The 26,449-nt window shown below is 47.9% G+C and overlaps 1 protein-coding gene across 5 annotated transcripts in view; it reads left to right on the top strand.

Moving 5' to 3' along the window:
- CACNA1B (calcium voltage-gated channel subunit alpha1 B) overlaps window positions 1-26,449 on the top strand; it is a 294,580-nt gene that overhangs the window by 92,431 nt on the left and 175,700 nt on the right. For all 5 annotated transcript variants that reach the window (XM_075772765.1, XM_075772766.1, XM_075772767.1 and 2 more), the window contains exons 4-6: window positions 8,661-8,752; window positions 10,972-11,124; window positions 15,457-15,644. In XM_075772765.1, coding sequence (XP_075628880.1) covers window positions 8,661-8,752; window positions 10,972-11,124; window positions 15,457-15,644 — 433 coding nt within the window. The remainder of the gene's footprint in view (window positions 1-8,660; window positions 8,753-10,971; window positions 11,125-15,456; window positions 15,645-26,449) is intronic.

Raw genomic sequence — 26,449 nt, 5'->3', positions numbered from 1 at the left:
TCCAAATAACGCAGATTTCATCACCGCTCCCAGGGCAGGCTGGCAAGGGGCTCTCGTTTGGTGGGTACTATAAGGAAGGAGGGTTGAGATGTGCTTTTAGTGACTCGGACCTCTTACCTCCTGCAATGTCTGTGCTGCCCTGCTAGCCCACCTGGCAGAAAAATACATCCCCCATCCACCTGCCAGCTGTCCTGTGTCCTTTGCCCAAATTCGAATGGCCAGCTAGTAGAGAGCAGAGTCACGCTCCTCCGGACTTTCTGGCATAGCAATGAAATGTAGTGTTTAGTTTGGGTGATGTTTTTCATGCACGCAGGATTTAGAGGTTTGTATTTTTCAGGAAAATGGCAGCTTTAAATCAAGTAAAAAATATTTGCAGACTTGACGTGAATTGCTTTCAGTAAAAAGCAAAGCACATTAGAAGTCAGAATACTTCATTTTAGAACTTGACAAATGAAAGAAACATTCCCAAATGATGTTTCGTTGCACGCTCATTTTTTTTCCTCCATGTAAAGTAAAAATATGTGAAATGTTTTGCTGACCCTGAAATTCCCCTCTCCTCTTTAAGAATCTTGTCTGCTACCGAGCTAAACCCTGCCATAGCTTGCCCAGACACAAGAGACCATGGAGCGGGGTGTGTGACACCAGACGTCTCCAGGAAAGTGCTTTGTGCTCCCAGCTCCTGCTCTCTGCATCCTCTGGTGCCAGGAACAAAATTCTGGGATGCCCATTTCCAAGGACAGAAAGCAGCCATGTCTCCTTTGTAATGTTAATGTAGTGAGACTCAAGGTATGACCTACTTTCCAGCCACAATGAAGTGCAGGATGGTTTTAACTCCTCTGTGCTCAGTTTTCCCAGTGTGAGCTCGCTAAAATATTTTGGACATGTGGGTTTTCCTGCCAGCTGTCATTGCATATTGCGAATCAGCCTCTTTTGCTACTCTGTGGCTTGGTATGTTCATGTCTCTCCTGCTTAGAAGCAACAAGGACTAATTTGAGCAATTGCCTCATAATCAGAATATTTTCCTTCATCCTGGGCAGGAGCCAAGCCCTCAGCACTCTGCAACACCTCATTTGTTTTGTTTGAGCGTCGCACGCTGCTCGGTAGCTGTGTGTCTTGCTGTAGCGGAGGAGTGTCTGTCTACAGATGCTCTTCTCCCTGCAGCCTGGCTCAGGAATTACAGTCAGAAAAGTAGGTTGCAGGTGGTTTTGGGGAGGGATTCTGTCCTCATTTTGCTCTGTCTCCTCCCAGCACCCTGGAGCATTTCTGCCATGCAAAGAGGAGGAGCGAGTTTGCGTTCGTGTCCAGGCAGCTCTCTGTATGCAGAAGGCTGGTGGTGAATCTCGTGCTGGTTCTAAAAGGCTCAGAAGTGCACCCGCGTGGTGTGAGACCAAGGGATGAATTTGCTGTCTGTGCCTCTGAAGCAGAGCAACCCTGTGCTGTTGAACATTGTTATTTCCTTGGTGTATTTTATTTTGCCCTCTGTTCCCTTCACATAATAGGTAGAGAGGTTTATCCCTCACCACAGTGAGGCTGTTTTGATGGGTACAGTCAGTTTTGGGACAAATACATTTATCTGAGCAAGGAGATCAGCCTGAGTTGCTCTGAATAGGCTGGTGGTAAGGAAAGGGTTGGGACCTGGTACACTGTCGTAGATGTGCTATGAAGGGAAGGAGTAGGCTCAGATGCGATATGCAGATGTCCACCTGGAAGCTTAGAGCTGGTGTTGGTCACCCAAAGGAGAGGCAGAGAGCTGGCAGGCTGGGCCCTGTCCTGTGGGAGGGACTATGGACAGCTGGTGGGGGAAGTCACCATGTGGAGTGATGGAGCTGACAGATGAACCTGGGAATGCCATAAATTAAACGGTGCAATTAGCACACCAGATCTACTTATCGGCTCAGACCCGGTGTCAACGGGTGTGTCTTTGGTAGTCAAGATAAAGTTCACACACCATGAAATCACGCGGAGTGAAAAGGGACATCTTTCCAACTGCTCCAGTCACCGCTTGCGTGCGGGTTTGTGCTGCGGCTGGGAGAACAAGGGAGTGGCGGGACTGACGGTCGTGTCGCCGCAGTTCAAACATAAGCCAGGCTTGCACGCAACAAAACGGCTGCCGGCAGCTGAGGGGCTGGCTCACGGGCATCCCTTGGCCAGTTGCCTCCGCTGACTTGCCCTCGAGTCCCAGGCAAGGAAACCAGCCAGACCACGTCACCAGCGTGTGACTGAGCAATGCCTTCAGCGTGCGCTCTGGGGTTAAGAAGGTGAAAAACAGTCGCTTTGATTTGCGGTGCAGCTGGAGCGCCTCTCAGCAGAGACATGCCCACTATCAGCACTCGCTGCATCCTTTTAGTGTGTGCAACTGGTACGGTTTCTCCCTGTGAGTCTTGCTCATTGGCTTCATCCGCTGCCAAGACTTTGTTATCTGTCGCTGGTTGGTACAAGGAAAGAGGAGCGAGTGATGCCCTGTTGTAACAAGTGACCAGAGACCATAGTCCTGCCTTCTCCATGGCGCTGTCTGTTTGTTGTTGATGCTCTTTGACAGTCCTTGGAAGTCAGTGCCATGGGGCCCTACAATGTATTCTTGCAATGCCTTGAATAATATTCTATTCCTTGTTCCTCCACCCTAATAAAGCAGAACATGCTGCTTTCCTCCTGCAGCTCCTACACCTGCTGCCCAACTCCACCAGAGCTCACCTTGCACAGATGGGTCTTGCACCCTCCTTCACCCAGGAGCGTAGGGTACAGACTGCAGCGTTCCACCTAGGCAGCAGCTTCCCGGATAGGAAGCTCTCTGTGTGGCCACCACCACTCATCCCAGGCTCTCCTGGTTGGGTGTGATGGTTCCTAGCTGCTGTGCACAGTGGACACCGAAGAAGTTGGCGTTTCTAAATGAAGATCGTTAATTCAAAGGCTGGGACGTGCGTGGTGAGGCTAGTGGCTGTCCTGCACTGGCTGGTACGCTGCTGGTATTCCTGATCTTGGAAAGCGTTGCCACCTCCAGCGCGAAGCGTGCTGCCTGCCAGTTTGGGGTTAAAACGCTCCAGTTGTTCAGGAAAGCAGCAGGCAGAGCAGCCTCCCATGGCCAATGGTTTCGGGGCGGGGGGGGAGGAAGAAATGGAGAATATATATTTTTGTAAATTTTTAATGCTCTGCATATGCTTTTGAAGGGGAAACACCAGTTAAAAAGCGCAGCTACGTAAGATGATTTTTATGGACCTTTCTTTGAGAGTAATGAATCTTTTCCATAGAATGTCTCATTTAAAAAGAATTATTTTTTTCCACTTTATTTTTACAGTAAAATTCCCCAGCCTTCCCACAATGGTGTGGGACTGGGAAGACCTTGCGGGTTCTCCCCTTGGGTCCCCAGCTACCACGGGCACAATGGCGGCGATCCCCATGGTGGTGACAACTTCCCTGGGGTTGGGGACCTTCTGCACCCCCCCGGGGCGGCAGAGGAGGAGTCGGGAAGGAGTTGGGTGGGCGGGTAGCAGGTAGCACAGATAGAGGGGATGGTCTGCCCATAGACGGGGGAAACATCTTTAAACTAGTCAGCCAATAATTATGAAGATATTTATTTATTTTCCCCATTGGTTTTTAGTTCCTGGAGGTCACTGGGGCTTGTTAAGCGTCAGCAGCCTGTGCCCAAAGTCAGGCTCTGGGATTTGGGGTGATTTACTGGAGTTTTCTGTGCTCCTGCTTCTGTTGGAGATTTCGGGGTCGATGCTGCCAAGGTGCCTGTGTTAGGTGGGGTTGAATCTGTGGGTAGGAAGCGACGGCTGCTGTTTCTTTTCGTAAGACAGCTGCTGTGCTGCTGGGTAGTTTTATCTTTTTTTGAGGGAAGCTGTCTGCTGGGTATTTAGCCTCTCTCCTAATTCCGCTGAAGAGATTAATTCGGTTCTTAGGAACCAGGTGCTTAGGATAAAGTCTCTGAAAAAAATTGCTGTTTCCACTTACTTTCTAGGACTAGAGCTTATAATAAATAGCAAAGTTACATTAAAAATGCTTACAATTTATGCCAGCCATTCCTCCTCTAGCAGAACCTGCCCTGGCGCCAGCGTTGTCCAGTGGCAAGATCCCCGTGGAAGTGTTAATGGTTCTCAGTCATTAATCTTGCTGCTTTTTGCTGTAGCTGTATGTTATCTGCTCACAAGCAGACACGCTGAAGCTGCTGGACTGGCAGCCAGTTCCAGTTCTCTCCTGCACATGTCAAGTCGTCTCTGTTGTGATTTATAGACAGCGATGCCAGGAGACCGGGCAGAAAACGCGCTTCATTGCGTGCAGATATACCTGTGCTGAGCGTGGCCTCGCCGGCGGCTGCTCTTTGCTGAGGCTGGACCCAAGGTGTGGTTGCTCCTATAAGCAGACACATATAGGAAACCCCATATTTTTGATCGTCTATTCTTAGCTCTCACTTGGGACATCTCCTGTATTTCTGTTCCTCCCCCTGCCTTGGGGGAGATGCAAAGCACCTCTGTCACCTGCTCCCCAAGAGATCATCTGGAAAAGCTGAAATAAATCCACTGAAAGGCCGTTAAGGTAGGAGGAGGAGGACAAGGTGGGGATGATCCTGAGGAGCAGGGGTAGCTTTTCCCCACTCCAGTCCCTGGGATTTAGAGATCGGGGGCTAAGCTTGAAGGAATTTCGAGGCATTTTCTTTGGTCAGGGAGTAAGGAGATTTGTTATCGAGTAGCTCTGAAAAGTGCAGCACTGTACGACTGTGTGTCTTGCTGAACCAGCACACAGAAATCCTGAGCTCCGAGGTTCTTTAAGAAACAGATTGCTAATTATTTATGTTAGCATAATAGTCAGGAAAGGAACTTTTCTTTCATTCTTTTCTTTCTTTTATACCCAAAGGAATAAGCTGCTTTTATAATTTATTCTAGGCTTTGCTAGAACAAAAGTTATCAAGTATTTATCACAAATTTGGCCTCTGTCTCTGGGAACAGATGTCAGTCAGAGCTTGTTAGTGGAGGTGGTGATATAGAAAGCAGCATTTAACCAAGTTATCATGGAAGCGAGGGACAAGCGCAGCGGTCCCGAGCATGGCCGGGCTGCGGATCCTCCACAGCAGCATATGACCAATGAAGGTTTGATGGCTGTCCATCCTGCTCGTAAAAAAGGTAAATTACACGGAGGAACCTATTTAATGAGGTTTTGTGGCACGTAAACACTTGAAGTGCTATCAAAGACAATATCCAAAGCCTATCGAATCTCAGTGTTTCTGTACAACCTGTTAAGATACAAAGAGGGCTGTAGATCAAGTAGATCTTCTCTGTGAGGTTATCTCCTAAAATCTTCTCTTCTGCTATTTTTTTACCTTTCGCAGCTGATTTTCTCTTCCGGCACTGGCTTGCCCGTCACCTTTGCTTTGTTCTCAGCTGTTCGCTGTGCAGCCAGGGATGCTTCGGCAGGGTTGTCGGGACGTGCTTGTCAACCGGCTCCTTTGATCTCTCTATTGCTCTTATTTTTAATGATAATTTCTGACTTGTTCTGGCATAACTCACAGTGGCTTCTGCGAGATTTCAGCTGGAGTGGGGGGGGAAAATAAAACAGAAAGATGGCACTTAGGCAAATGCCACAGAGTTAATTAAGGCCTTTTCCCTCAGTGGGGCATTTTCCACGCATGTCTGTGAACGGTTTAGGGGAATGGATTGCTGAGCAGCTGTAAGTTAGCTTTGGTTTTGTAGGGAGAAAAGGCACCATCTCTGCCCTGGCTTCCCCTCCCGAGCTGCTTTGCCGGGCTCCAGCTGACGGAAGCTGCCGCTCAGCTCTTCCCTCGCAATCACCGAGCACCAGCCTTCTGCCAACCGGTCCTTCGGAGCGGTAAGAGCCCACGTGCCAGGGCTCCTGGGGTGGACGCTGACCCCGTAACACTTCTGGATGCCCTGGGCCCCTCTTTCCCCTGGTCCCACTGTTTGGACAGCGTGCCTGGGGCTGCAGAGCCACGGTTGTGAGCACACAGCGGGAGACAGCTGCAGCATCCAGCCCTCCCCGCTTCGACTAGTGCAGGAAACGCGTTGGATGCCCACCTGGGATTTCTCACCACCTCCCTCATTTACCTGCAAGGCTCAAATGTGGATTTTTAGACTTAGAGCTACCACCTCATCCCCTCTGTTTTCTCTTTATTCCACCAAAAGTGACTTTATTTAGGATGGAGCTGGGTTTTGTTTGTTTGTTTTTTTTCTCTCTAGGCAAAGTCTGGCCAGGGTTGTATTGTTTTTCAAGAGCGGCTGGTTCGTGGGCAGATGCAGTGGTGACAGCTCAGCTGTACGGGCATGGATGGTTTGCACAATTCGACTGTGATTTGATACGATCCATGGCCCAGCTCTCCAGCCACGGGAGATGGTGGGCTGCAGGGTGCCCTGTGTACGTTAGCTGGGGGATTGCAGTGCTCGTGATGTGGGAGTTAATGAGTGATGGGGTGTGTTGACTGGGGACGGGGTTGCCATAGTTTGAGCAGACCGGTTTTAGCATCAAGCCTATTAGGAAGACAGGACTGGAATAAAGACGTCCAGCCACTGGAACATTTACTGGCACTATGGGACTAATTGATGGTGTCCCCCATTCACTCCCATTTTCTCTTTGAATTTAGAAACAAATGATGAGTGTATCAAGCACCTCTCCTTTCGGCTTGTACCAGGAACTAGGGCTCTGCCAGATGACAGCACAAATCCATCTTAGCTCCCTGGAGACTAATTGTGCTGTTAGTAGCAACATCCAAGGTGGATGTTTAAGATTATCTTTTGACTTGAAGTGTGTGCTGTTCCCAGACTGCACAGAGGTTTATAAGTAAGCAATTAAGTTGTGAGGATGGAGAGGAGGGAGAAGAGGAATGAAATCATTGGCATGGGTGCAGAAGTCTGAACTGGCAGTCTCTGACTGCGATGGTTCTTGGTTTAAATCGTCTCCCGTTGCTTATGCTCAAACTGCATGGATAGAGCTGATGTAATGTGAATTTTCTGGTGGTGAAAATGCAGGAACAGGTGTCCTATAGAATAGATACTCTGCTCCTCAGGTCCTGGCTTACCGCTGCCTCTCTTGCCATCCAACATCTCAGCATGCTTTTTTCCTGATCTCCAGCACCTCCTGCTGATGGAGTCTGGCCCTTTCTGCGCAGCAATGCTGGTCCTGCTCTGTTCTGGCCGGTGCTTGGCAGCAGCGCTCAGTCAGTCAGTAAGTCAAGGACAGGGTTTGTAGCTGAGTGTAGCCGTGCTGTGGGCGCTCCCTACACAGCCACGTCCTCCGCTGCCGAGTTTGCCAGACGTATTATATAGTAAAATTATATGTCTCGCTTTGAAAAACTCTGCTTTTTCTCATAATTTTTTATGGTAGCTGGCTACTTTGGCGAACGCTCAGCAGCATGTTATCAGGAATGGAGAAGAAGGGCTCCTGGGCGCAGATAAATTGCGGACACACACTGGGTGCTCTGCATCTCTCAGAGTGTCTCGGAGCATGGGACACTTGCTGTGTCCGAGTGCTTAATCCCCAGGGAACTGCCTGGGTCTGGCAGCCTCCTTCCAGCTCTGCCCGTGGCCTACGGCAGCTCTGGGATCCCACTTTTCAGCCAGGTTTGCAAGTCCCTGTTGCTGCCGTAGCGCTTGGGGAAGAGTTGGCGAAGCGTCAGATTATGGTCAAGGTGGGGTCTACGTGGGCAGCGCTTTCGGCAGTGTTGGTTAACAAAGCGGCGGCGGCGGCATCTACGTTTGGTACCGGGTGGTTGGGGGCTTGCAGACCCCACTGGTGGGCTGGTTGCTCAGCCACTTCCACCTTGGAAAAACAGCCTGGGGACAAACCTAGCAAAAACTAATGGCAGTCGCCTAGAATCACTTTAAATGGTGCAGTCAAGGGGGAGCTGGTTGAGAAGGTTTTTGCTCTGGACTAACTGTAGAGTTGGCTTGCGTTAGAGGAGCCCTGTATCAAATGAATAATATTTTTGTGGAAGCATCATAGGAAGTGCTGCAGTAATTAAAGAACACAGTTTTACCATGCTCTCTGTGGGACAGTGTGCCTTGCAGGGCCTTTGTTTAAGGTGTGTGCATCGTTGTGGCTTGTGGACGCTGTGACAATATTTCTTCCTTTGCTGTGCCCTAAAACAGTGAAGCCATTTCATTTTCTATGCAGAGCACTTAAATTTTTAAGAATCATTCTGGTTTGGGGACTGTATTTCTTATCAGAGTTACTGCAGTGTATCAGAGGAAATACTTGCACCCTGCTCTTTGGATATTCTCAAATAAAATGCTCTGAACAAAAATTGATTTTGCACACACAGAGTAAACTGTAGAACTAGAAACTGCTTCAGATATTAGGAAACACCAGACATCGGTACTTGAGGGATTTCTGAATTTATTATAGGGAAAAAGTCTGGCAGGTAATTTCTAGCATAGCTGAGGGGTTTATTTCCCTCTTACTGTCTCCTGAAAAATGGTGCATGCTTTCCTATAAGCACAGGGTGCTGCTCTTTAATGGGCAGAGCCAGGCTCAGTAGCTCTGGAGGAGTGTGTTAATTCATGGTTTTCAGTGGATACAATTTGCAATGTGATCACAGGTATAAAGTTTAAAGCAGCTTGAATATTTGCTAGTTTTACATGATACTTAGCCATGCTTTGGAAAGAGGAATTTGCATTTATTCTCAATTTTTCCCCTCTTTCCCTTTTTCCAATCAGGATTCTAGCAACTGCTGGGACTGATTTTGACCTGCGGACCCTACGAGCCGTCCGAGTGTTACGACCCCTGAAGCTTGTGTCGGGAATCCCAAGTGAGTGTCATGATAATGTCATCTTCACAGCCAGAGGTGCTCTATAGCGTTTGTGGTGTTACATGCATTTCTGAGCAATATTTTCTTCCCCTGCTTTGTCGCCGTCCGTGGCTCTTGCCCTTGCTAGGTTCTGATTTGAATTTGAATTAATTCTCTGGGAGGTGAAGACCTGAGACCCAAATTTTGCAGCTTTCAGGCCCCCAGCCCTGAGCTTAGATCTGACAGTTTTTACTAGCTGAGCATCTTACACTGGGAACTTTACCCTTTAATAAGGGGGAAAAAAAACCTGAAGGGAAGGAGCAGATAGGACTTGATGGACAAATTGATACATTTTAAATGCTAACGTGAAGGGTCTGAATGCTCCGGTGAGGAGCTGCGTCATGCCTTGCTGATGCCCCGAAACCATCCAAGTCCCCACGCCGTTGCTTACTGCCTTTTTATTTGTCGCTGTTCACCAGCTGCTCTGCCCGCTAGCAGGGGATCGCTGTCAGGAGTGTATTTCATTTCTGAATGTGGAACAGAGAGGGTTTTTCCCCCCCCCAGCAAGACCCAGTGAAAGGGAACCACTCACTCTGTGGGATGCTCTACTCTTTTCTGCGTTAACCCCTTGGCAGCCCGGCAGCTCCCTCTCCTCCCTGGACATCAGCTCTGCCACCTCCCTGGCAGCCTCGGGACCCAAGTGCTGGTGCTGTAGAGATCCAGCAAGGGGTTATACTTTGCAATAACAGCACCAAAAATTCCTGATATCAGCATCCTTTCACGGGCAGGGCTAGAGTCTGAATTCCCATGCAGAAGAGATCCTTGGCTAGGCTTGGTTCATTAGCAGGATCTCTAACAAAGAGATGCTGCTGGGTCTCTTTCATGGATTTCTTGTTTGTGCGAGGCAGTATGGTGTCGTGGTAGTGATAGTCTGAGGATGTCAGAGAGGTAAGGTTTGGGGAAGTGGTGGTGTTTTTCTTAACTAAGGTAGCTCAGGATGTGCCCTGTGCACCTGAAATTCAGTCTGTTTTCTCCACATATGTCAGTTGTTCCAATAAAAGCTATTGCTTCTGCTGCTGATCGTTATGAGCAAATGGGCCGCAAGTTGGGGAATTTTGAATTAAATTATTGCCAACCAACACAAACTTCTGCTTGCTCATTTGGATATTGAGGAAAAGAACTCAAATATTTAAATGCTCACAAGTAGACCCTTAGTGGGGCAGCAGTCCCTTAGGGGTGTCCTGCTCCCAGGACGCGTGGGTCGCATGTTTTCCCGGGGGAGGATGTGCTCTCCCACCTGGTGACGTGTCCTGGACCAGCACAATATTTTCCCACAGTGCCTCATTTGCTCTCGTGTTTTTAGTGATGCTGTGAAAGCTGAGAGTGCTGTGATTTATTTCCCCATAGTAAATGTCCAACCTCAAGGTGCATTCACACACAAACATGGTATATGCTTTTCTTCTACACTCCTGGTATTTTTCCCTTCCAACACATCTTCATGCTTTTTTTCTCCCTGCACCCGTATCAATCTCTGTACAAGGTGGCAAGACAATGGTGATCCTTCATTCTGCATACCTTTGTACAGGCCACCAAGGTGGCTTTCAGCTGCTGCTTATCGCTGTATTTCTCTTTTTATGCACGTCTGCATGAAGTTATCTGATGTCATCTGACGTCTCCATCTCTCCAGCCTCTCTCGCCTTATCTCCCTTGGTTTTAATTGAAAATGAGTTTTAGTGCGAGTGAAAAAGCTATGGATGGATAGCCCTGAAAATGGGGTTTTGTTTCTCCAGAAGCAGGGTGCGATAGGCACAGCAGCATCGCGGCTTTTCTGTGCATTGCGGAGGGAGAGGCAGTTCCCGCGCAGCTTGGACAGTGGGGTACCACAGCAGTGCCCAGCTCTGCTACTGCATCTGCTCTATCACAGGATCTGCCTTAAGGACCTGGTGCAGGACCAGGCTGAGTCTCAGGACTCCACTGGCTTCAGGCAAAGTCCTTTGTGGATCTCAGAAGCTGGAGAGAGCTTTGGGTCTGTGATCTGAAGAAAAGGGGTCAGAAAAAGATAACTCTCCTGCATTATGGCTGTAGCATCTTTTTCTATCACGCCTTGGGAAAACCAGCATTGCTTGGTGTTGCCAATCCTAAACTCTCCCTTAGACACTCCCTCTCTCCTACCTTGTCCTCACCCCCGAACCCTTATTTTCCTTCCCTCGCTGATTACGTGTTTTTCCTTGTCCCCACAGGCTTGCAGGTTGTCCTCAAGTCCATCATGAAGGCGATGGTGCCCTTGCTTCAGATCGGGCTGCTCCTCTTCTTCGCCATCGTGATGTTTGCCATCATCGGGCTGGAGTTTTACATGGGGAAGTTTCACAAAACCTGCTTCTCTAATGAGACAGGTGAGCTTTGAGCTTTGGTCCCCTCCCAGCTTATGGTCACGATGCTTCTAGTCCCCTTCATCTAATGGGGGTGCTTTCCATCCTGCTCTTCTGTTGCTTTTCCTTTTCCTCTTCCTCATTTATTGCATTCTCTCCCTATTTTCCCACCTAGTCCAAGAATTAACAGACTTTTGTGCTCACCCTACTTGCACCCCTGATGCTACTGGGTTGCTCTCAGTCTACACAAGAGTGAGATGAAGGTGCTTAGGGCCTACTCTTATGGGAGAATTTTTTCACAGTAGAAATACAAAACCAAATTCCTGTTGTTCCGTGGGGATTTTATTGTTATTTTTTTTGATTCATTGGTCTCTGTTTGCATTTTCATTGGGTTTAGCTCTAAATTCAGCTGCTAAATGCTGAGTTTCCTTGCAAGGTTTCTGGAGCAAGTTGTGTGGATATGAGAGAATATTGATGTAAAATAGTAAGGTTGGAAGGACTGGGAGCAACCAAAAAAAAAAAGGACAAAAAAACCCCAAACAACATGACAATAGATGGAAAGCAAGGAGCTCTTTGATAGTGAAAGGATAAAAATGTCCTTCAAACAGAGCAGGGCAAGGGAAATTGGGCACTGCAGAGTAAATGATGTGTCTGCCTGTGAGTGAGTGATAAACTCTGGAAGATGGAGGCAGAGGGGAGTAATGCCCAGAGACCCCTGGCTGGGACTGGCTGCCATGTCAAAGCCAGCTGCTCCTCCCTGGCTCAGAACTCATTCCAATTTAAAAAAAAAAAAACAACCAAAATATCCAAAACCCCTGAACAAACAAAAAAACTCCCCAAAACACAAGGAAAGCCAATTTTTCCCCTACAATTTTTTAATATTCCTTTATAGCGGTGCTAATACATGTTGGTTATCTGCGCTATCCACAGATGAAAATATTGTTCTTGTCTCCAAAAGATTGCAATTTAAGGTACAATTGACTGTCTTTAAAACACAGTCTTGTATTTTCAGTGATTATCACTAATAGGTCTTAATACTGATTTATTTATATGCATTCAAATGGTAATAAAATGACATCCCTGCCAAATCTCTGGGCATCCTTCACTTTCAAACAGCAACAGGGAAACAGTTTAATATATTCAGTTTGTACAGAGCTTTGCAAGAGCAGGGTGAAATTGTTTCCTTGCTTATATTCCTATGTAATGTTAGAAAAACGTAACGCGACTTGCAAAGGACAGCCAGGTGGTGTGACTTGTGAACACGAAGCATGCCGGTTCCTGGAAGAAATGAATTTTTGGACTGGATTTGTGGGACAGGAAGATCTTTTTGCGGGGTGTGCGTGTTCATGCCAAGCAGAGCAGGTCTCAGCCCACTGCAACGTTTCTGCGGCTCCCGCAGCAATTAGAGGGATAACAACGGTGACAATACAGGTGCGCAGGGAGCAGAGGCGTTCTTGGTGAGACGGCGGGGAGCAAGCAGTTATGAACAGGTTTGCCTTTTCTAGGAGCATTTTCAGGACTGTTAAATTGCTACCAAGGTGGGTGATTTTTTGCATCCCTCGCAGGTAGCGGCTGCAGGCTGAGCTCTGAGGCTCTCTCGCCAATGGGCTGACTTTAGCCAGTGGGCTAGAGAGAAGAGTGATATTTTTTTTTTTTCCCCCCTCTTCCCACAGAAACTAGTTAATGTAAAAGGGAAAAATAAAACCCAAAGCTGTTTGCGTTCTCTGCAGACAACTCTCTGACATCAGTGATGACTGAGGGATCTCTCTGCCAGGCCTGGGGACTGAGAACAGATTTTTGTCACGTGTAATGTCGTGTGTAAGTGACTCTTGCTTGCTGGGTGGCTCCCAGCTAGGAATTGGGAGCGCAGCCAAAAACTGTTGTGTGTTGCATATCTCTGCATCGCAGCACCTGGCATCTCGGTGGGAGGACGCGGCGCGGCCGGGCTCATCTCCCCCCGAATCTGCTCGCCCTGCGGTGTGGGAAGGCGCCTGTGTTTACAGGCACTGGCCCCTGCTTTTCTCAAGGGCTAACGAGCCGGTTGTCAGATGAATTATGGGGATCGATTCCACCTGCTCGTCGGGAAATGGCGCGATGGTGTTTCTGGAAAGGCAGAGAGCGGTGAGGTTTCCGGGCGCTGCGGTCCCTTGTGAGTGGAGCAGCAGAGCATCCCACAAAGCCATCAGCCGAGCCTTTTAAAACCTAAGTGCTCATCATCTCCAAAGAGGTGCATTAACAAGCCCAGGTCTGATACCGCGGGCTCCAAAGCCTGGATTAAGTGTGGAAATGTGAACCTCATTAAAGAGATGCCTCTGTCAGAGGGTAGCAAATTGGAGGAGGAGTTGCTCATGCTTGTTTCTGTTCCAAATCCCCAAAGTGAGCAAACTCCTGGGATTTTTGCTGGAATCAGGAGCCACATGAGAGGCACCAGCTGTTACTTCAGCGTGTTGTGGAGGGAACCGAGTAGAGGTGTCAACAGCAAATGTTGCTATAGCCCTGCTAATCCCTGGGTAGGTCAGTAATAAACTGCAATGAAGAGGGATGCTGGGGACCAAAATATGGCAAAAGGGTTATTCAAGGCCTTTGCCACTCAGCCTGGCAGACTATTCGGAGCTAGGGGAAACATTTCTCTATTTGAATGAAAAATGGGTAAATATTAATGGCAGTGCATGTTCCAGTGGATGCCTTACTTGTTTTCCTGTCCCTGCATCCTCCATGCTGTCCTGTTCTGCTGATACAGGATTATTTTTAAGCAGCCACCCTCTGCAGCTGACCCAGCCCAAGTGCCCTGAAGCTGCTCCAGGAGAGGAGGACATCGCATTGGTTTCCCATTTTTCCTTGACCACTGCCCTTTTCTCTCTCTTCCCCAGCCATGGGGGTAGGCACCAGTTCCAGTCTCTCTTTAAAAAAGAAAACAAAAAAACAACAAAACAACAAACACCCCCCCCAAACCAACAAACAAATAAAACCCCCACAAAACCAAACACCCAACTCTAACACTTTGTAGTAGATGTGCATTGTATTTTCAGAGCATTACCTGGCAACGAAAGGCCAGAGATAAAACTGGATTCTCTGTTAAGGCACGGTCACAAATGGTCTGCAAGAACCAGATTTGGTATTTTCTTTTTTGCAGGCTTGTCTCACTAAGCCCTTGTGAAAGCCTGTGGTGACCCATATGGGAGCTGAAGAGAGATGCCCCGCATTAAGGTGTTGAGTCAACAGGAAAATGTCACACACGCGTGTGTGTGTGTATATATATATATCTTGGACCCACAGTGGCAATCTTGTTTTCTTCCTGCAGGCTTTGCTCTATGGAATGATTATTTCTAATTATTGTTAGTGCTGATCTTCTTTTCCCCCTGGTGAATTTGATTTTGTGCAGTTTGCTGCTCCATTACCGTAACATGTCGCTTTTAAAACCCTTTAATATTTCCCGAATTGCATCTCTGTGTAAATAGGAATATTACTTAGTATACTTATTTACTTTGAAAACCCAGCACTTTAGTTTTCCAAACTGCTCTCTGTTGGTGGTCACAACTTCTCCGGAGGGCTGCAACGCTTCAGGTTTCACAGCTAACCCTGGAAGATGCTGGCCACCCTTCTGGTCATCCCTTGTGGTCCTTAACTATGACAGACTCATCCTCCTTTGCCTTCTCTGGGTCTGAAATGAAACTCAGCAGAGAAAATCTATCCCTGCTGCAGATAATCTGACAGTTGGATGCTTTCCCTGCCACGTGTACCTACGCTCCGCAGCATTGTCCTTTGGGGCAGAAACGCGAAGCTTACAGAGGGGCTGGAGCTCTTAGTCCACCTCGCAGGCTGCTGTGGTGGTACCGCCTTGTGAGGAAGCCAGGGGCTGGCTCCTCATGCAGCTGTGGTCTAACACCTGTATCTGGACCATTTTGGGGCTATCCACAAGCAGCTCTTACTTAGGGCATTGGTGAAGAGCCTGCCTTTTTGCTTTCAAGTTGTAGTGCCGGTATTCAGCACTCAGCTATGCTGTCTGAGGGTGTATCGTTGGCTCACAGCGCTTGAAGTACGCACCGTTCCCAAGCCCTTGCTTTTACCGCACTGGGTTGTTTTGTGGCGTTTCTCATATGTGACATGACTGAACACTGGGGCAAACTATAAATTATGGGCACTTCAGGAATGGCTCTGCTCCATCCTGCCACTAAACCGTCTCTTAGCGGTATAAAAATGATTACACGAGCATAATGTCTTTTACATGCCCATAGTGGCACAAGGAAGCCTGAAATGCAAATTGTATTCATGCAGTGGTGCAAGGAGGATGCAGCAGCACCGACTGCTTGACTGGCGTCAGTCGGTAACTTTTCTCCCTGCTGTTCTTCTGTGCAGGTGACGAGGTGGGAGATTTTCCTTGTGGAGAGGAGCCTCCTGCCAGGCAGTGTGAGAGTGGGACCACCTGCAGGGAGTACTGGCAAGGGCCCAACTACGGCATCACCAACTTTGACAACATCCTCTTTGCTGTGCTCACCGTCTTCCAGTGCATCACCATGGAGGGATGGACCGACATCCTCTACAATGTGAGTCCACTGATGGGGTTGTAGGACTCCTGGGGTGTTGTTATGTGTTGACTTAGTTTGGAAAAGTTTGTTCTGGAAAAAAAGTAATTTAGTTTGTGCGTTTTCCCCCTATTGATTAGCACGTCATCCTGCTTTTTAGGAGGGTTGTTCCTATTTTCTTGAGACTTGTTCTGCAGGTCCTGTAAGAGCCTTTGAACTACTATCGTGGCCCGTGGTGGTTGTTTGAAGCTGTAGACTTACTTACCTGGAACATGATGTCTTGTGTCAGTGTGGTGTCGCCATGGGTAAGAATTGGTGTACCTTGCTCCAAGATGCTGGTGTGCTCTGCTGTAGGAATGGGGGGGTGAGTAGGAACATGTTCTCACAATGTGCCACAGATAATCAGTTACCAAATTGCACAATATAGGGTGGCAAAACCAGTGACTCCATTAATATTTTGTAACTTAAAAGTTTCATCTCTTGACTGGGTCTAGCCTTCGGGATCAAATTCATAATCTACACCAATGAACAGCATCAGCTGGATGTTAGCACCAGGATCCAACACTAGTTTGGGAACTCCAATACGATCTTACAAAGCCCTGTCAGTCACGTTTACGCCTGCCATGACTCTGTTGGCTCTGGAGAAGATACACCAGGCTGAATTTCCTTGCTAGGGTCTCTGCTGGCTGTGCCTCCTCCCAGCCAGCACCGTGACTGTCACAGCCACTCAAGGTCAAAACCTCTCGGTCAGTTTTACTATTTCCAATTTTACAAAGATTAGAGCAACCTCACCCAATTAGCAACAACTGAACGACTCTGCTGTCTTTCAGGCAGTGTGATTCTCTTGTTTCTGCAATTTATACCTACCCTTTTGAGGTGTCCTGTCTTGAGGCAAGCACCTAACCCTTGCTAACAGGCTGGGAATAGAGCCCTTCAGCTTGTTTCCAGCATCTGTATCATACGTCCTTGCAAATATGTGTGACAGATGCTCTTTGGGAGCTGTAAGGGATCTGTGGATCTGTTGCAGACCTGTTCTCCCCAGCTTTGTGGTTTGCTTAGATCTTCACATGTTCCTACAGTGGGTGTAAAGCGCCATGGTTTGGGTCTGGAGGATGGTCCAGCTGTTTTGTACTTCCATTCTCTATGGTAGTAAAGGACTTTATCAAGTACAGGGGCAGGAAGGAGAGAGCGAGTGGTGATGATTAACAATGTATGGCTACACTGGCTGTTTCTTTCCATTGACTGTAGAAGGAAGGACAATCTGACAGCCGTGCATATATGATCTGTCCTAGCAAGAAGTGCCAATGTGGAAAAATAACTAAGGTAGGCATTAATAATGCCTCCAGACCATTTCACTGGCCCGTAGGACTACAAAGTGTTCAGTTTCCTTCATTAGAGACTCTAGACCCATGCTGGGCTCTTTTGCAGACCTTCCTGTGAGGGTTTCTGTAGCAACAGGAAAGTATTATTAATATCAACCACAGTAAATTGCAAGGTACAATTCTGCTGTGTTTGAAGCCAATATATCTGTTTTATTACCTTATCCATTCATTGCTCAATTCCTCCATTACTTCCTAGTCTCTGCCCACTTAGAACGATCTCTAGAAGGGCCCATTTTCCCACTCATGCCCTCCCCTCACCCTGAAACTTCGTCACACAACCAGTTTCTCCCATTTTCATTCAGCAATCCTGCTCCGTCCTTCTAGTGCCAACTGTTGTAAGAAAAGCCCATTAGCATCCTGGCGGAATTGATTAATCAATATGTAGTGTATTAGATCATCTTTTCCCAAACTGCCTTTTGTACTGCATGCAAAAACCAGAACTAACTATTGGGGAATTGATTTCGGGGGTTGCTTTGAAAACTATTATAGTATCATTCTAGATGGCCATTAATCTAATTGGAAGCAGACATCTGGATGAGATGCAGTTGAGTATTTGTTGTGTAATGTCAAGCCTTGTCTGAGACCCCAGCTCAGGTTTTAATGCTTGGTGGGTTCATGTCTCTGATAGATATGAGGGTCTGTGGGTGGTTTGCTTGTTGGGTGGAGAGCGAGTGGTGTGTGTCGTGCCACAGGACCACTCAGCAGACGGTGTTCGTGTAAGTAGTGCCAGCAGCCATCTCTGCCCCCTCTCCCTTGGCCCTGCCCTGCATGCTGTGTCACCCCTCCCCGTGCTGTTCTGCTTGCTGAGGAGATGGCTGTGCTTTTGTAGGTTAGGAGCTGAGAAAAGGTGTGGGTGGAGATGATCCACTCTGTGCAGCCCTTAACTTTTTCACAGTTTCAGTCATCTGCCGTTTTCTGGCCGTTTGGCTTTCGTCTTGGTTTCTTCTGTGCCTACTCTAAGTTCATCAAATTTAAAAATGAAACAAAAGCCCAAACTACACTGCAGCAGTGACTGGAAGCCCAGCATGGTGGGTGTTTGCAGATGCAGTTGTCAGACTGTGCAGAGGTAACAGAGATGCAACCAGCCTGTCCATCCAGCACCAGTCAGTTTGGTAACCGCACAGTAATGCTGCCTGAATCAGCTGGATCCCTACTGGACCCATGCTGGGTTCATATGGGAAGAAGCTAGAAGATGTTGCCTCTTGCATCCAGAACTTGAACAGTGGGGTAAGCAAACATATCTCCTCCTCCATGGTTTGTGGAGGACAGGAAGTAAGCCAGCGTATTTAGGCTCAGGCAGCAGGTGAGTGTCAGAGGTCACCACTTGTTCAGGGAGCTTTGATTCACCATTTGGGCTCTCCGTTGCTGAGGAGAACGTTCTGGGCCAGGAGGATTTTGCAATGGTGGAGCTAGTTTCCTTGCCAGCCCCAGCCTCTGGTCTCCTCAAGGAAACCAGTGTTCCCCTGATGCAGGATACTCATCAGAACCGAGCTGTGAACCTACTTTCAATGTTTTTCCTAATTAAGATTTGCAAAAGGCTGTGGGACCACAAGAGGAAAGGTGCACTGTATGTAAACTGTGATTATGCATTAGTAAGAAAAAAGGCTGGCGCTTTTTTTCCCACTAACTAATTAGAAAGCAGGGAAGGCTGCTGTTCCTTCACCCCTCCCTTTGTGCGCCCATTGCCACCTGTTGGGTTTGGTTGGGGTAAGTTTGTTGCCTTGCTTGTGCAAACCCTCTGCCTTCCTGCTGTTAAAGCAGACAGCCTCAAGTGAGGTCCCTTCTTAGGGCTGAAATGTCTTTGATGCCAGGCAGTCTAGGACCAAGACCCATTACGGGGAAGCTGAGGTTAAGACTGCTTCCTTAATGGGCCATTCATTTCCTTCTGAAAAATGGTGATTGATTGATTGCTCCGCATCAACAGAGCTTTGTTATTGCTCCTCTTTTCCTGCTACTGCATTTGCTGTGGGGTGTTCAGAAGAGTTAGGGTTTTTAGTTTGCAGTGGTGATGACTGGGGTCAGTCACAGGGTGAGACCTGCTTTACTGGTTCAACATTAATTTAACCAAGGGAGAGAGTTTGCTGTGTCCCGAAAGCTGCTTTGGTCTGCGGTGGCATCAGGCAAGCTGAAGAGTTTGGTGTAAAGGGAGGTTCAGGAAACGAGGGAGCTTGGGCTTGAGTTTGATGGTTTGGCTCAGGTCTTTCCAAAGCGAGAGGTTTGTTGTGATGGGCTATTCAGTCACTTCCAAAAGATTGAGATGACTTCATATGTGGTCCAGATGCAGCCTTCCTACAGAGTTAAATAGCATCAAAGGCTAGGCTTTGCAGTAAGTAATCTACCTTGCAAATATTCTCTGCTCCTCCTGTGATAAATTGAGGAGTTAGGAGGGCAGGGGGAATGCAAGTTCACAAATCTCAGCCCAATTTTTCCTTGCCGATCCACTGTTTATACTTCCACAGAGTTTCATTTTAATTAGGGCCAATGAAAGCTTTCTAGCAAGACTTTATCTGGAAGGTGATTTATGCTTGAAGCAAAAAGACTGACTCATCAATTGGGTGAAATGCTTTAAGAATAAGCTGGGGAAAACTCCTTCCTGAATCAGCAGCACAACAGCATCAGAGCAATTGCTCCAAACAAGCACTTCTGTGAGCTGCAGATTTGTCAGCTGTGGCCTGTTTCTGCTCGGAAAAGTCCAAGGAGCAACAGGTCATTTAGGGAAGCTGCTGTGTCCTGAGGACATGTGTTGCTTTTGCGTGGCAAGGTTTTGGTAGCAGGTGGGGGCTACAGGGGTGGCTCCTGTGAGGAGCTTCTAGAAGCTTCCCCTGTGTCTGACAGAGCCAATGCCAGCCGGCTCCAAGAGGGACCCGCCGCTGGCCAAGGCCAAGCCAGTCGGCGCCTCTGTGATAACATATTTAAGAAGGAAAAAAATAGTTAGGGAGAGCTTTTGCAGCCGGAGAGAGGAGTGAGAAGATGTAAGAAACTCTGCAGACACCAGGGTCAGTGCAGAAGGAGGGGCAGGAGGTGCTCCAGGTGCCGGAGCAGAGATCCCCCTGCAGCCCGTGGTGAAGACCATGGTGAGGCAGGCTGTCCCCCTGCAGCCCACGGAGGAAGGATGAGGGGGTGTAGCGATTCCACCTGCAGCCCGTGGAGGACCCCACGCCGGAGCAGGTGGAGGCACCTGAAGGAGGCTGTGGCCCATGGGAAGCCCACGCTGGAGCAAGCTCCTGGCAGGACCTGTGGCCCTGTGGAGAGAGGAGCCCACGCCGGAGCAGGTTTGCTGGCAGGACTTGTGACCCCGTGGGGGACCTACGCTGGAGCAGTCTGCTCCTGAAGGTCTGCACCCCGTGGGAGAGACTCACGTTGGAGAAGTTGGTGAAGGACTGTCTCCCGTGAGAGGGACTCCATGCTGGAGCAGGGGAAGGATGAGAGGAGTCCTCCCCCCGAGGATGAAGAAGAGGCAGAAACAACGTGCGCTGCACTGACCGCAACCCCCATTCCCCGTCCCCCTGTGCCGCTGAGGGGGGGGCGGAGGTTGAAGCCGGGAGTGAGGTTGAGCCTGGGAAGATGGGAGGGGTGGGGGGAGGTGTTTTCAGATTTGGTTTTATTTCTCATTCCTCTACTCTGTTTTGCTTAGTGATAAATTAGATGAATTTCCTCTCTCAGTTCAGTCTGTTTTGCTCGTGAGGATAATTAGTGAGGGATCTCTCCCTGTCCTTATCTCCACCCCAGCCTTTTGTTCTTCTCCTCCTCATCGTGCTGGGGGAGGGATGAGCGAGCGGCCGCGTGGTACCTTGCTGCCGGCTGGACCTAAACCACGTCAGGACGGGAAAGAATCTTTTCTCCAACAAACAGAGTGCACTTACCTCCTGTTAATACGAGGCTTCAGTGCAATCTGGGAGTGCATTAATATAGAGTAACTAAACTGTTTTCCTTGGCGTGGGAGGACTCAGTGTCACAGTCTGGTGTTGGGAACAGTTTTTTTAGTCTAATCCAGTGCAGACAGATCAGAGATCCCTGCAGTACTGGCAGATCATCTTCTGGACTCTGAAATTAAGGAAAAAACCTACCCACCAGCTCACTGTGGCCAGCAACGCTGCAGAAGTACAACATGTCCTAGAGTAGCAAACCTGACTCCTCTGCAGCTGGGACTAGTTTAGTCCCAGGCTGGTCCCATGGCAGGAGTTGTGCCTCTCAGCAATGTGAACCAACTCCTGCATCAGGCTGATGCAACCATTCTGCATCCTGGTTTGGTGGTGCTGACAGTCTCTGCTCTGGGCTCTGTTGCTCAGGGTAGGCACTTTCTGCAGTCAGTAGTGTTCACCTGGAGCATCACACTGGGTTGGGAGTGATGTGAGACAGCAAGGGTTGCTGCGTCCACTTCGCTTGTGCGTGAGCAAGCCATTACTGAGGTAAGTGGTAACTGGTGATCAGATTATGTCTTGGCACCCTTATGTAAAATTATTTATTAGTTCCCATAAAGTATTTTAATATGCTAAGTGTTACCATGCTGCACTTGTTATCATGCTTTAAGCATAGCTGTCGGACAATAACCAGTGGCTGCTGGAGCTTGAGGATGGTAGCACTGCTGGGGGAGGAGAACATTTCCAGTGATGGCCTCCAAGTTCTTGGCAAACTAAGGTGCAGAGTCTGGGTAAATAAAACTGAGGCTGAGTATTGGGGATAAATACAGAGATGCGAGGAAGTAATGCAGATGCTTAGTAAGAGAAACTGATGTCCTGGGATATGAGTCCTTCTGAGGCCTGATCTTCCTCCAAATCTAGTTTTCAAATTATACAATGGTGTTTTAGATCATCTTGTTTACATGCTTAGTGTTTGTGAATGACAGTGCTTCATCTGTTGCATATTGGTAATATAGGCTATTTGGAGGTGTGAAACTTTTTGAAGAGGCAATAGTATAACTCCTGTTTCCTCTTCTATAGCAGTATATTGTCCATCATGAAACACTCTCCTGCCTTCTATCCTGATTGCCATGAGAAGCTCGCCTTGTTTTGCAAAGTGAGAAGAGCCTGAAAGTCTTGTGCCTGCCCATGAATTTCTTAGTTCAAACAATTCTTTTACTATGCTAAGTAGAAGCATTCATTACAAAGCCTGTAACCAGAGTAGAGACACACTGGTAGCCTTTAATGAGATAGCTAGGGTAGACCTAGCACTGTAGCTGTGGTTAGCTTGGAGAGTAATGCTTTCCATTGTATACTCAATGAATTAGGAAGGTTTTTGAGCTCCTTGCTGTGGTTGTTACACAGCCAGCACTGTTTGAGCTAGCTGGTCTATACCCCTCCATGAGTTGTAGTCATGCCTTTGCAGTGGAGGTGCATGATGAGCTTCCAAAGAGCTGAGGAGTGTGGTTTGTGGTCCCAGTTCTCCTACAGAAAATCACAGGTCAAACCTGATTCATCTGAGGTTGGCAGAAGTCTTGATGTTGACTTTCAAAGAGCTGGGTTTTCACCTTTTATCTATTCTCTACAGGAGTTCAAAGCTACATGGTGGAATTTGCTTTGCAAAATAGGGACTCCTTGCAGGAAAGGAGAAATGTCAAAGTGTACGTTCACTCTCTTTTGATCTTAATGGCAAGAGATTTTCATGTTTCTTCTATTTTCTACTGACAAATATTAGTGTCCGGTGGGTATTTCAAGACTGTGGACTGGGCATGACCTAATATGCTTGTGAGTAGGAATGAACAGTTCAAATAAAATGTAAGTCTACCCTAAATTAGATCCCAACTAGAACTTTACCCTCGCTGAATTTAGAATAGCTTATGATTCACTTGGGATTTTTTGTTCCCCTTTGTGTCTTTGAATTTCTTGATTTCTATAAAATCAGAAATGGAAGGTTGGGATATAATTGCTGTTCCATTTCCAGCCCAATGGTGGATGTGTCAGTGCTTGTAGGGGCGGAAGAGAATCTGTTTGAGCCAGTTGTTTGGAGAGGTCACATAGCCCTTTCTGGGGGCATTTATCTATAAAGATTGAACCATCGATGTTGGGGCTTCATCAGTCATAACTGCAAGTTGAGGAATCAAAGGTGATGTTCCTCAGGAGGAATTTGGATGTGACTAGCACCAACTGCCTGGACCGTGAGATGGTATCCAGTGCAAAACCCCCAGAAAGGTGGAGGAAGGGTGCAGGTGAATGAGCAACAGAAAGCAGAGGAAAATAAATAACATGAAGCAGCATCCTCTCATGTCAGGGATTTGGATTAAGGTTTCTCTTGACTCACTGCTTGCCTGCGAGATTCCTCCTGGACTCAAGAGCCCCCACACTTTCAGCACCTTTTAAACCTTCCAGTTAAGCTTAAAGGTGACTTAAGTGGCTTTTTGCTGGCCCTTTGCTCATAGTTTTGGTTTCCTGTGAGGTTATGCACTTGGCTTTCCTAACGTGTGACCGTCACGCCTACTTTGGCATAGCAGTAAATGCAATAGCAGAGCCTGTGGGACTCTGTGAAGGTGGCTTTGAAATTGCTCTTCTCTCCTAATACACCTAATGTGCTGCTGTCTGTTAGAAATGACCTGAAGCCAGTCCACTAAAGCACAAATCCGTAATTGCTAGATATTGAGATGGATAAGAATAAGTGAAGTTTTGTTTAGCGTGATATTTGTGTGTCCTGGGGCTGGCAGCCTGCAGTGTTAGTGGCTGGAGGGGCTTTAGGATGGGTTCAGTCTCCTCTGACTCCTATTTGTGCGTGCGTGTGTGTATCAGCCCTCCTTGTTCTGAGTTAACATATTGAGGAACAAAACTGTTTAGCCAGCAAAAGCGTGAGCAGGCAGGAAAAGGGGAAAAAATTGGCCGAAGTGCTTTCCTTACATTATGTTAACAGGAAGAGTAAGCACAAGGAAAGGTTTTGTCTTGCCACTCTGAATGACACAACACATTTCTGATGAGGTTTCTTTCTTTTACACTGCATTCTCTGTCGTGTCCCAGGGGCAAGCTTTGCTCTGGTTGAATGTGGGGTGTCAGGATGCAGGGCTGGAAGAGATCGGTGCCAGCAAAACAGACCAGGGGACTGATACTGCGTTTGGCATTAACAGCTGCGCGAAAGTAGCGTGGAAACAAGGGTGCTCTGCTTTCAGTTAGAATTTCTGGTAATGTTGCATGATCTGAAATGCTCTCTGGGAACACAGTGTGTGGCCAGGGCCTCAAGATTTACCTGGGTCTTCAAAGAGGTGGGCATAGCCCTGCTGGAGATCTAATAATGCAGCACACTGTGGGAAGTAAGGAGCAAACAGATGAAAAAAAATAGCAACGGTAAAGCAAGCAATGCTTAAAAGTGTGTGAAGAAATGTGCCACCACAGTCTTGTCCGTAGCAAACAGCCTGTTCTGACCTCTCAGGTTTTTAGAGTGTCTCAGAGCCAAGAGCACACAGCATCTGCCTAACAGCTGGGTTACATATATGGTGTAAAATTTCCTATAGCCCTGTCTTGGGTAGAGATCACCTTTGGGACCTGATGTTCACTAGTGCTGAACTTTTCTTGTCACTGTGCGTTTGCTCTTGGAAATGCACTGAGTGCTGAGGGAGATGGCTGGGACCAGGCGCTGCGTTACGGAGCCAGCAGTGCACGTCTAGTGTGCTAGTGTCGTGCACTCATGATGGAGATGGGAGCTGAGCTCCTGTGCTGTGCGAAGGTGCTACCTGGATGTAATTGTGCTCTCTTTCTCCCTGCGGTTTCATAAAGAAGAGAAAATCCCCTAATGTTGTTAATGTTAAATTGCATTCACTATGGAGTTAGGGTGACTTTAATTTGCTAATAAGAATCAGCTATCTTGTATGTGCACACAAAAGTCATAGATAATTCCCAGCTTCTCGCTGCTGCTGTGGGGCTAATGCTGATTTCTTGTGTTTCGGTCATCCCCAATCGCTTACGGGAATGTTGGGCAGCGATGGCAGGATTAGGAGCAGCCAGCCAAGAGTCTGGCAGCAGCTTTGAGTCCAGATTGGTGCGATAGTGAACAGCTGGGGAAGAAGAGGGGGAGAGCCTAGACTATGGATTGGTGCTTTTGCAGAACAGGTACTGGAAGTCTGCAGAAGGCAGAGACTAACTTAGGGGTGACCAATGCCTTGGAGATCACTGAACAAGCAGCACGAGTTTCCTGTGCCTAGCTGAACTGCTCTGCTGGCCCCTGTGAGAGAGAAACTCACAGTAAATGGAGGAATCTGTACAACTGATGGATCCTGCGTGGAATGACGAGCTGTCAATACAACAATCTTACACCAGTCTAGATTCTGCCTTGGCTGATATCCATTTATTCTTGCTTTCCTCCTGGATTTTGGGGGGCCAGAGGGCTGAACTCCCGGATCTTTTAGGGATGCAGTGTTATTGCATGGCAGGCGTTGCATACTTCCTCATCTGCAAGGTTTTGCAGAAATCCATAGAGACTGTAATGGAAAATGTGGAGCATGTCTAACGCTAAAATCGCTTTGAAATATTTAGATGCCAGGATGGGTGCGATGCATGTCTCTGACCATGTCTGCGTCTCCATCTGTCTGGAAAGACAGACTGACCCTGTGCCCGCATGGACATTCTCTCTAAGGCTACCAGGATTGGGACATTTCAGCCCTGATTCAGCAAATTACTCTGTTCAGAAAAGCATTTGTGTAAAGCTGAGCAAGAGTTTAAGTGCCTCACTGAATCTTCTGCATTTTATTTAATGTCTCAGTGAAGGTATATTCAAAATGACTGTGGGGTGGCCTCCTCCAGGTTTAATAGGAGACATTTAAGATATATAGCAGGAGAGTGGCATATATCATACAAACTTCAAGAGCCCCTTCAACAGAGCAATTGCTCTCTGAAAAGAAATGAAAATCTCACCAAACAACAGCTTAATCGTCAGTGCTTGCCAAGAAGTGAAAACTCCAGCTGAAGAAATTCACTTGCAGCTTGGCAACATTATAGCATCGAGGGTACAAGCAGCTCTCTTACATGCCCAACAATTGCTGTCCTACACAGGATGAAAAAGGCAGCTGCATGCTTTCAGAAGTATGCCAGCCTGCTTATGCCATGACTGCTACCTCTGTGGTTGGAGTGGAAGAGAACAAAAGAACGCTTCTACGAAAACCAGAAGTGAAGACTTTATTTGCTCTTATAGTTCCTACGACAACCCAAAATACCTGCGGCTTGGTTGTCCCGACAGAAGAGGCTGGCTGCGTGTGGGCTCTGGGAGAAAGTCTTTGCCCTTTAATCCACAGACCACATGCCCTGGGGTACAGGAGGGGAACAAAGTTAAGCTGCTGTAACGGGTACAATATTGTTGTGGTGTTGTGTCTGGGTGATGTGGTGGTGGGACGAGCGGGATGGTCGGTGTGCGGGTGCGAGACAGCTCAGGGGGGTGCTGGGGCTTAGAGAACCCCACGGATGGGTGGTGTCAGGGCTGTGTTCTGTGCTGTGCTGGCAGTAGAGAGGCAGGGCACAGTCTGCTGGGGCAGAGGTC

Source organism: Balearica regulorum, chromosome 20, assembly GCF_011004875.1.
Source record: "Balearica regulorum gibbericeps isolate bBalReg1 chromosome 20, bBalReg1.pri, whole genome shotgun sequence".
In the NCBI taxonomy this organism is placed as follows: Eukaryota; Metazoa; Chordata; class Aves; order Gruiformes; family Gruidae; genus Balearica; species Balearica regulorum.
This window is presented reverse-complemented; position numbering and strand designations above follow the sequence as displayed.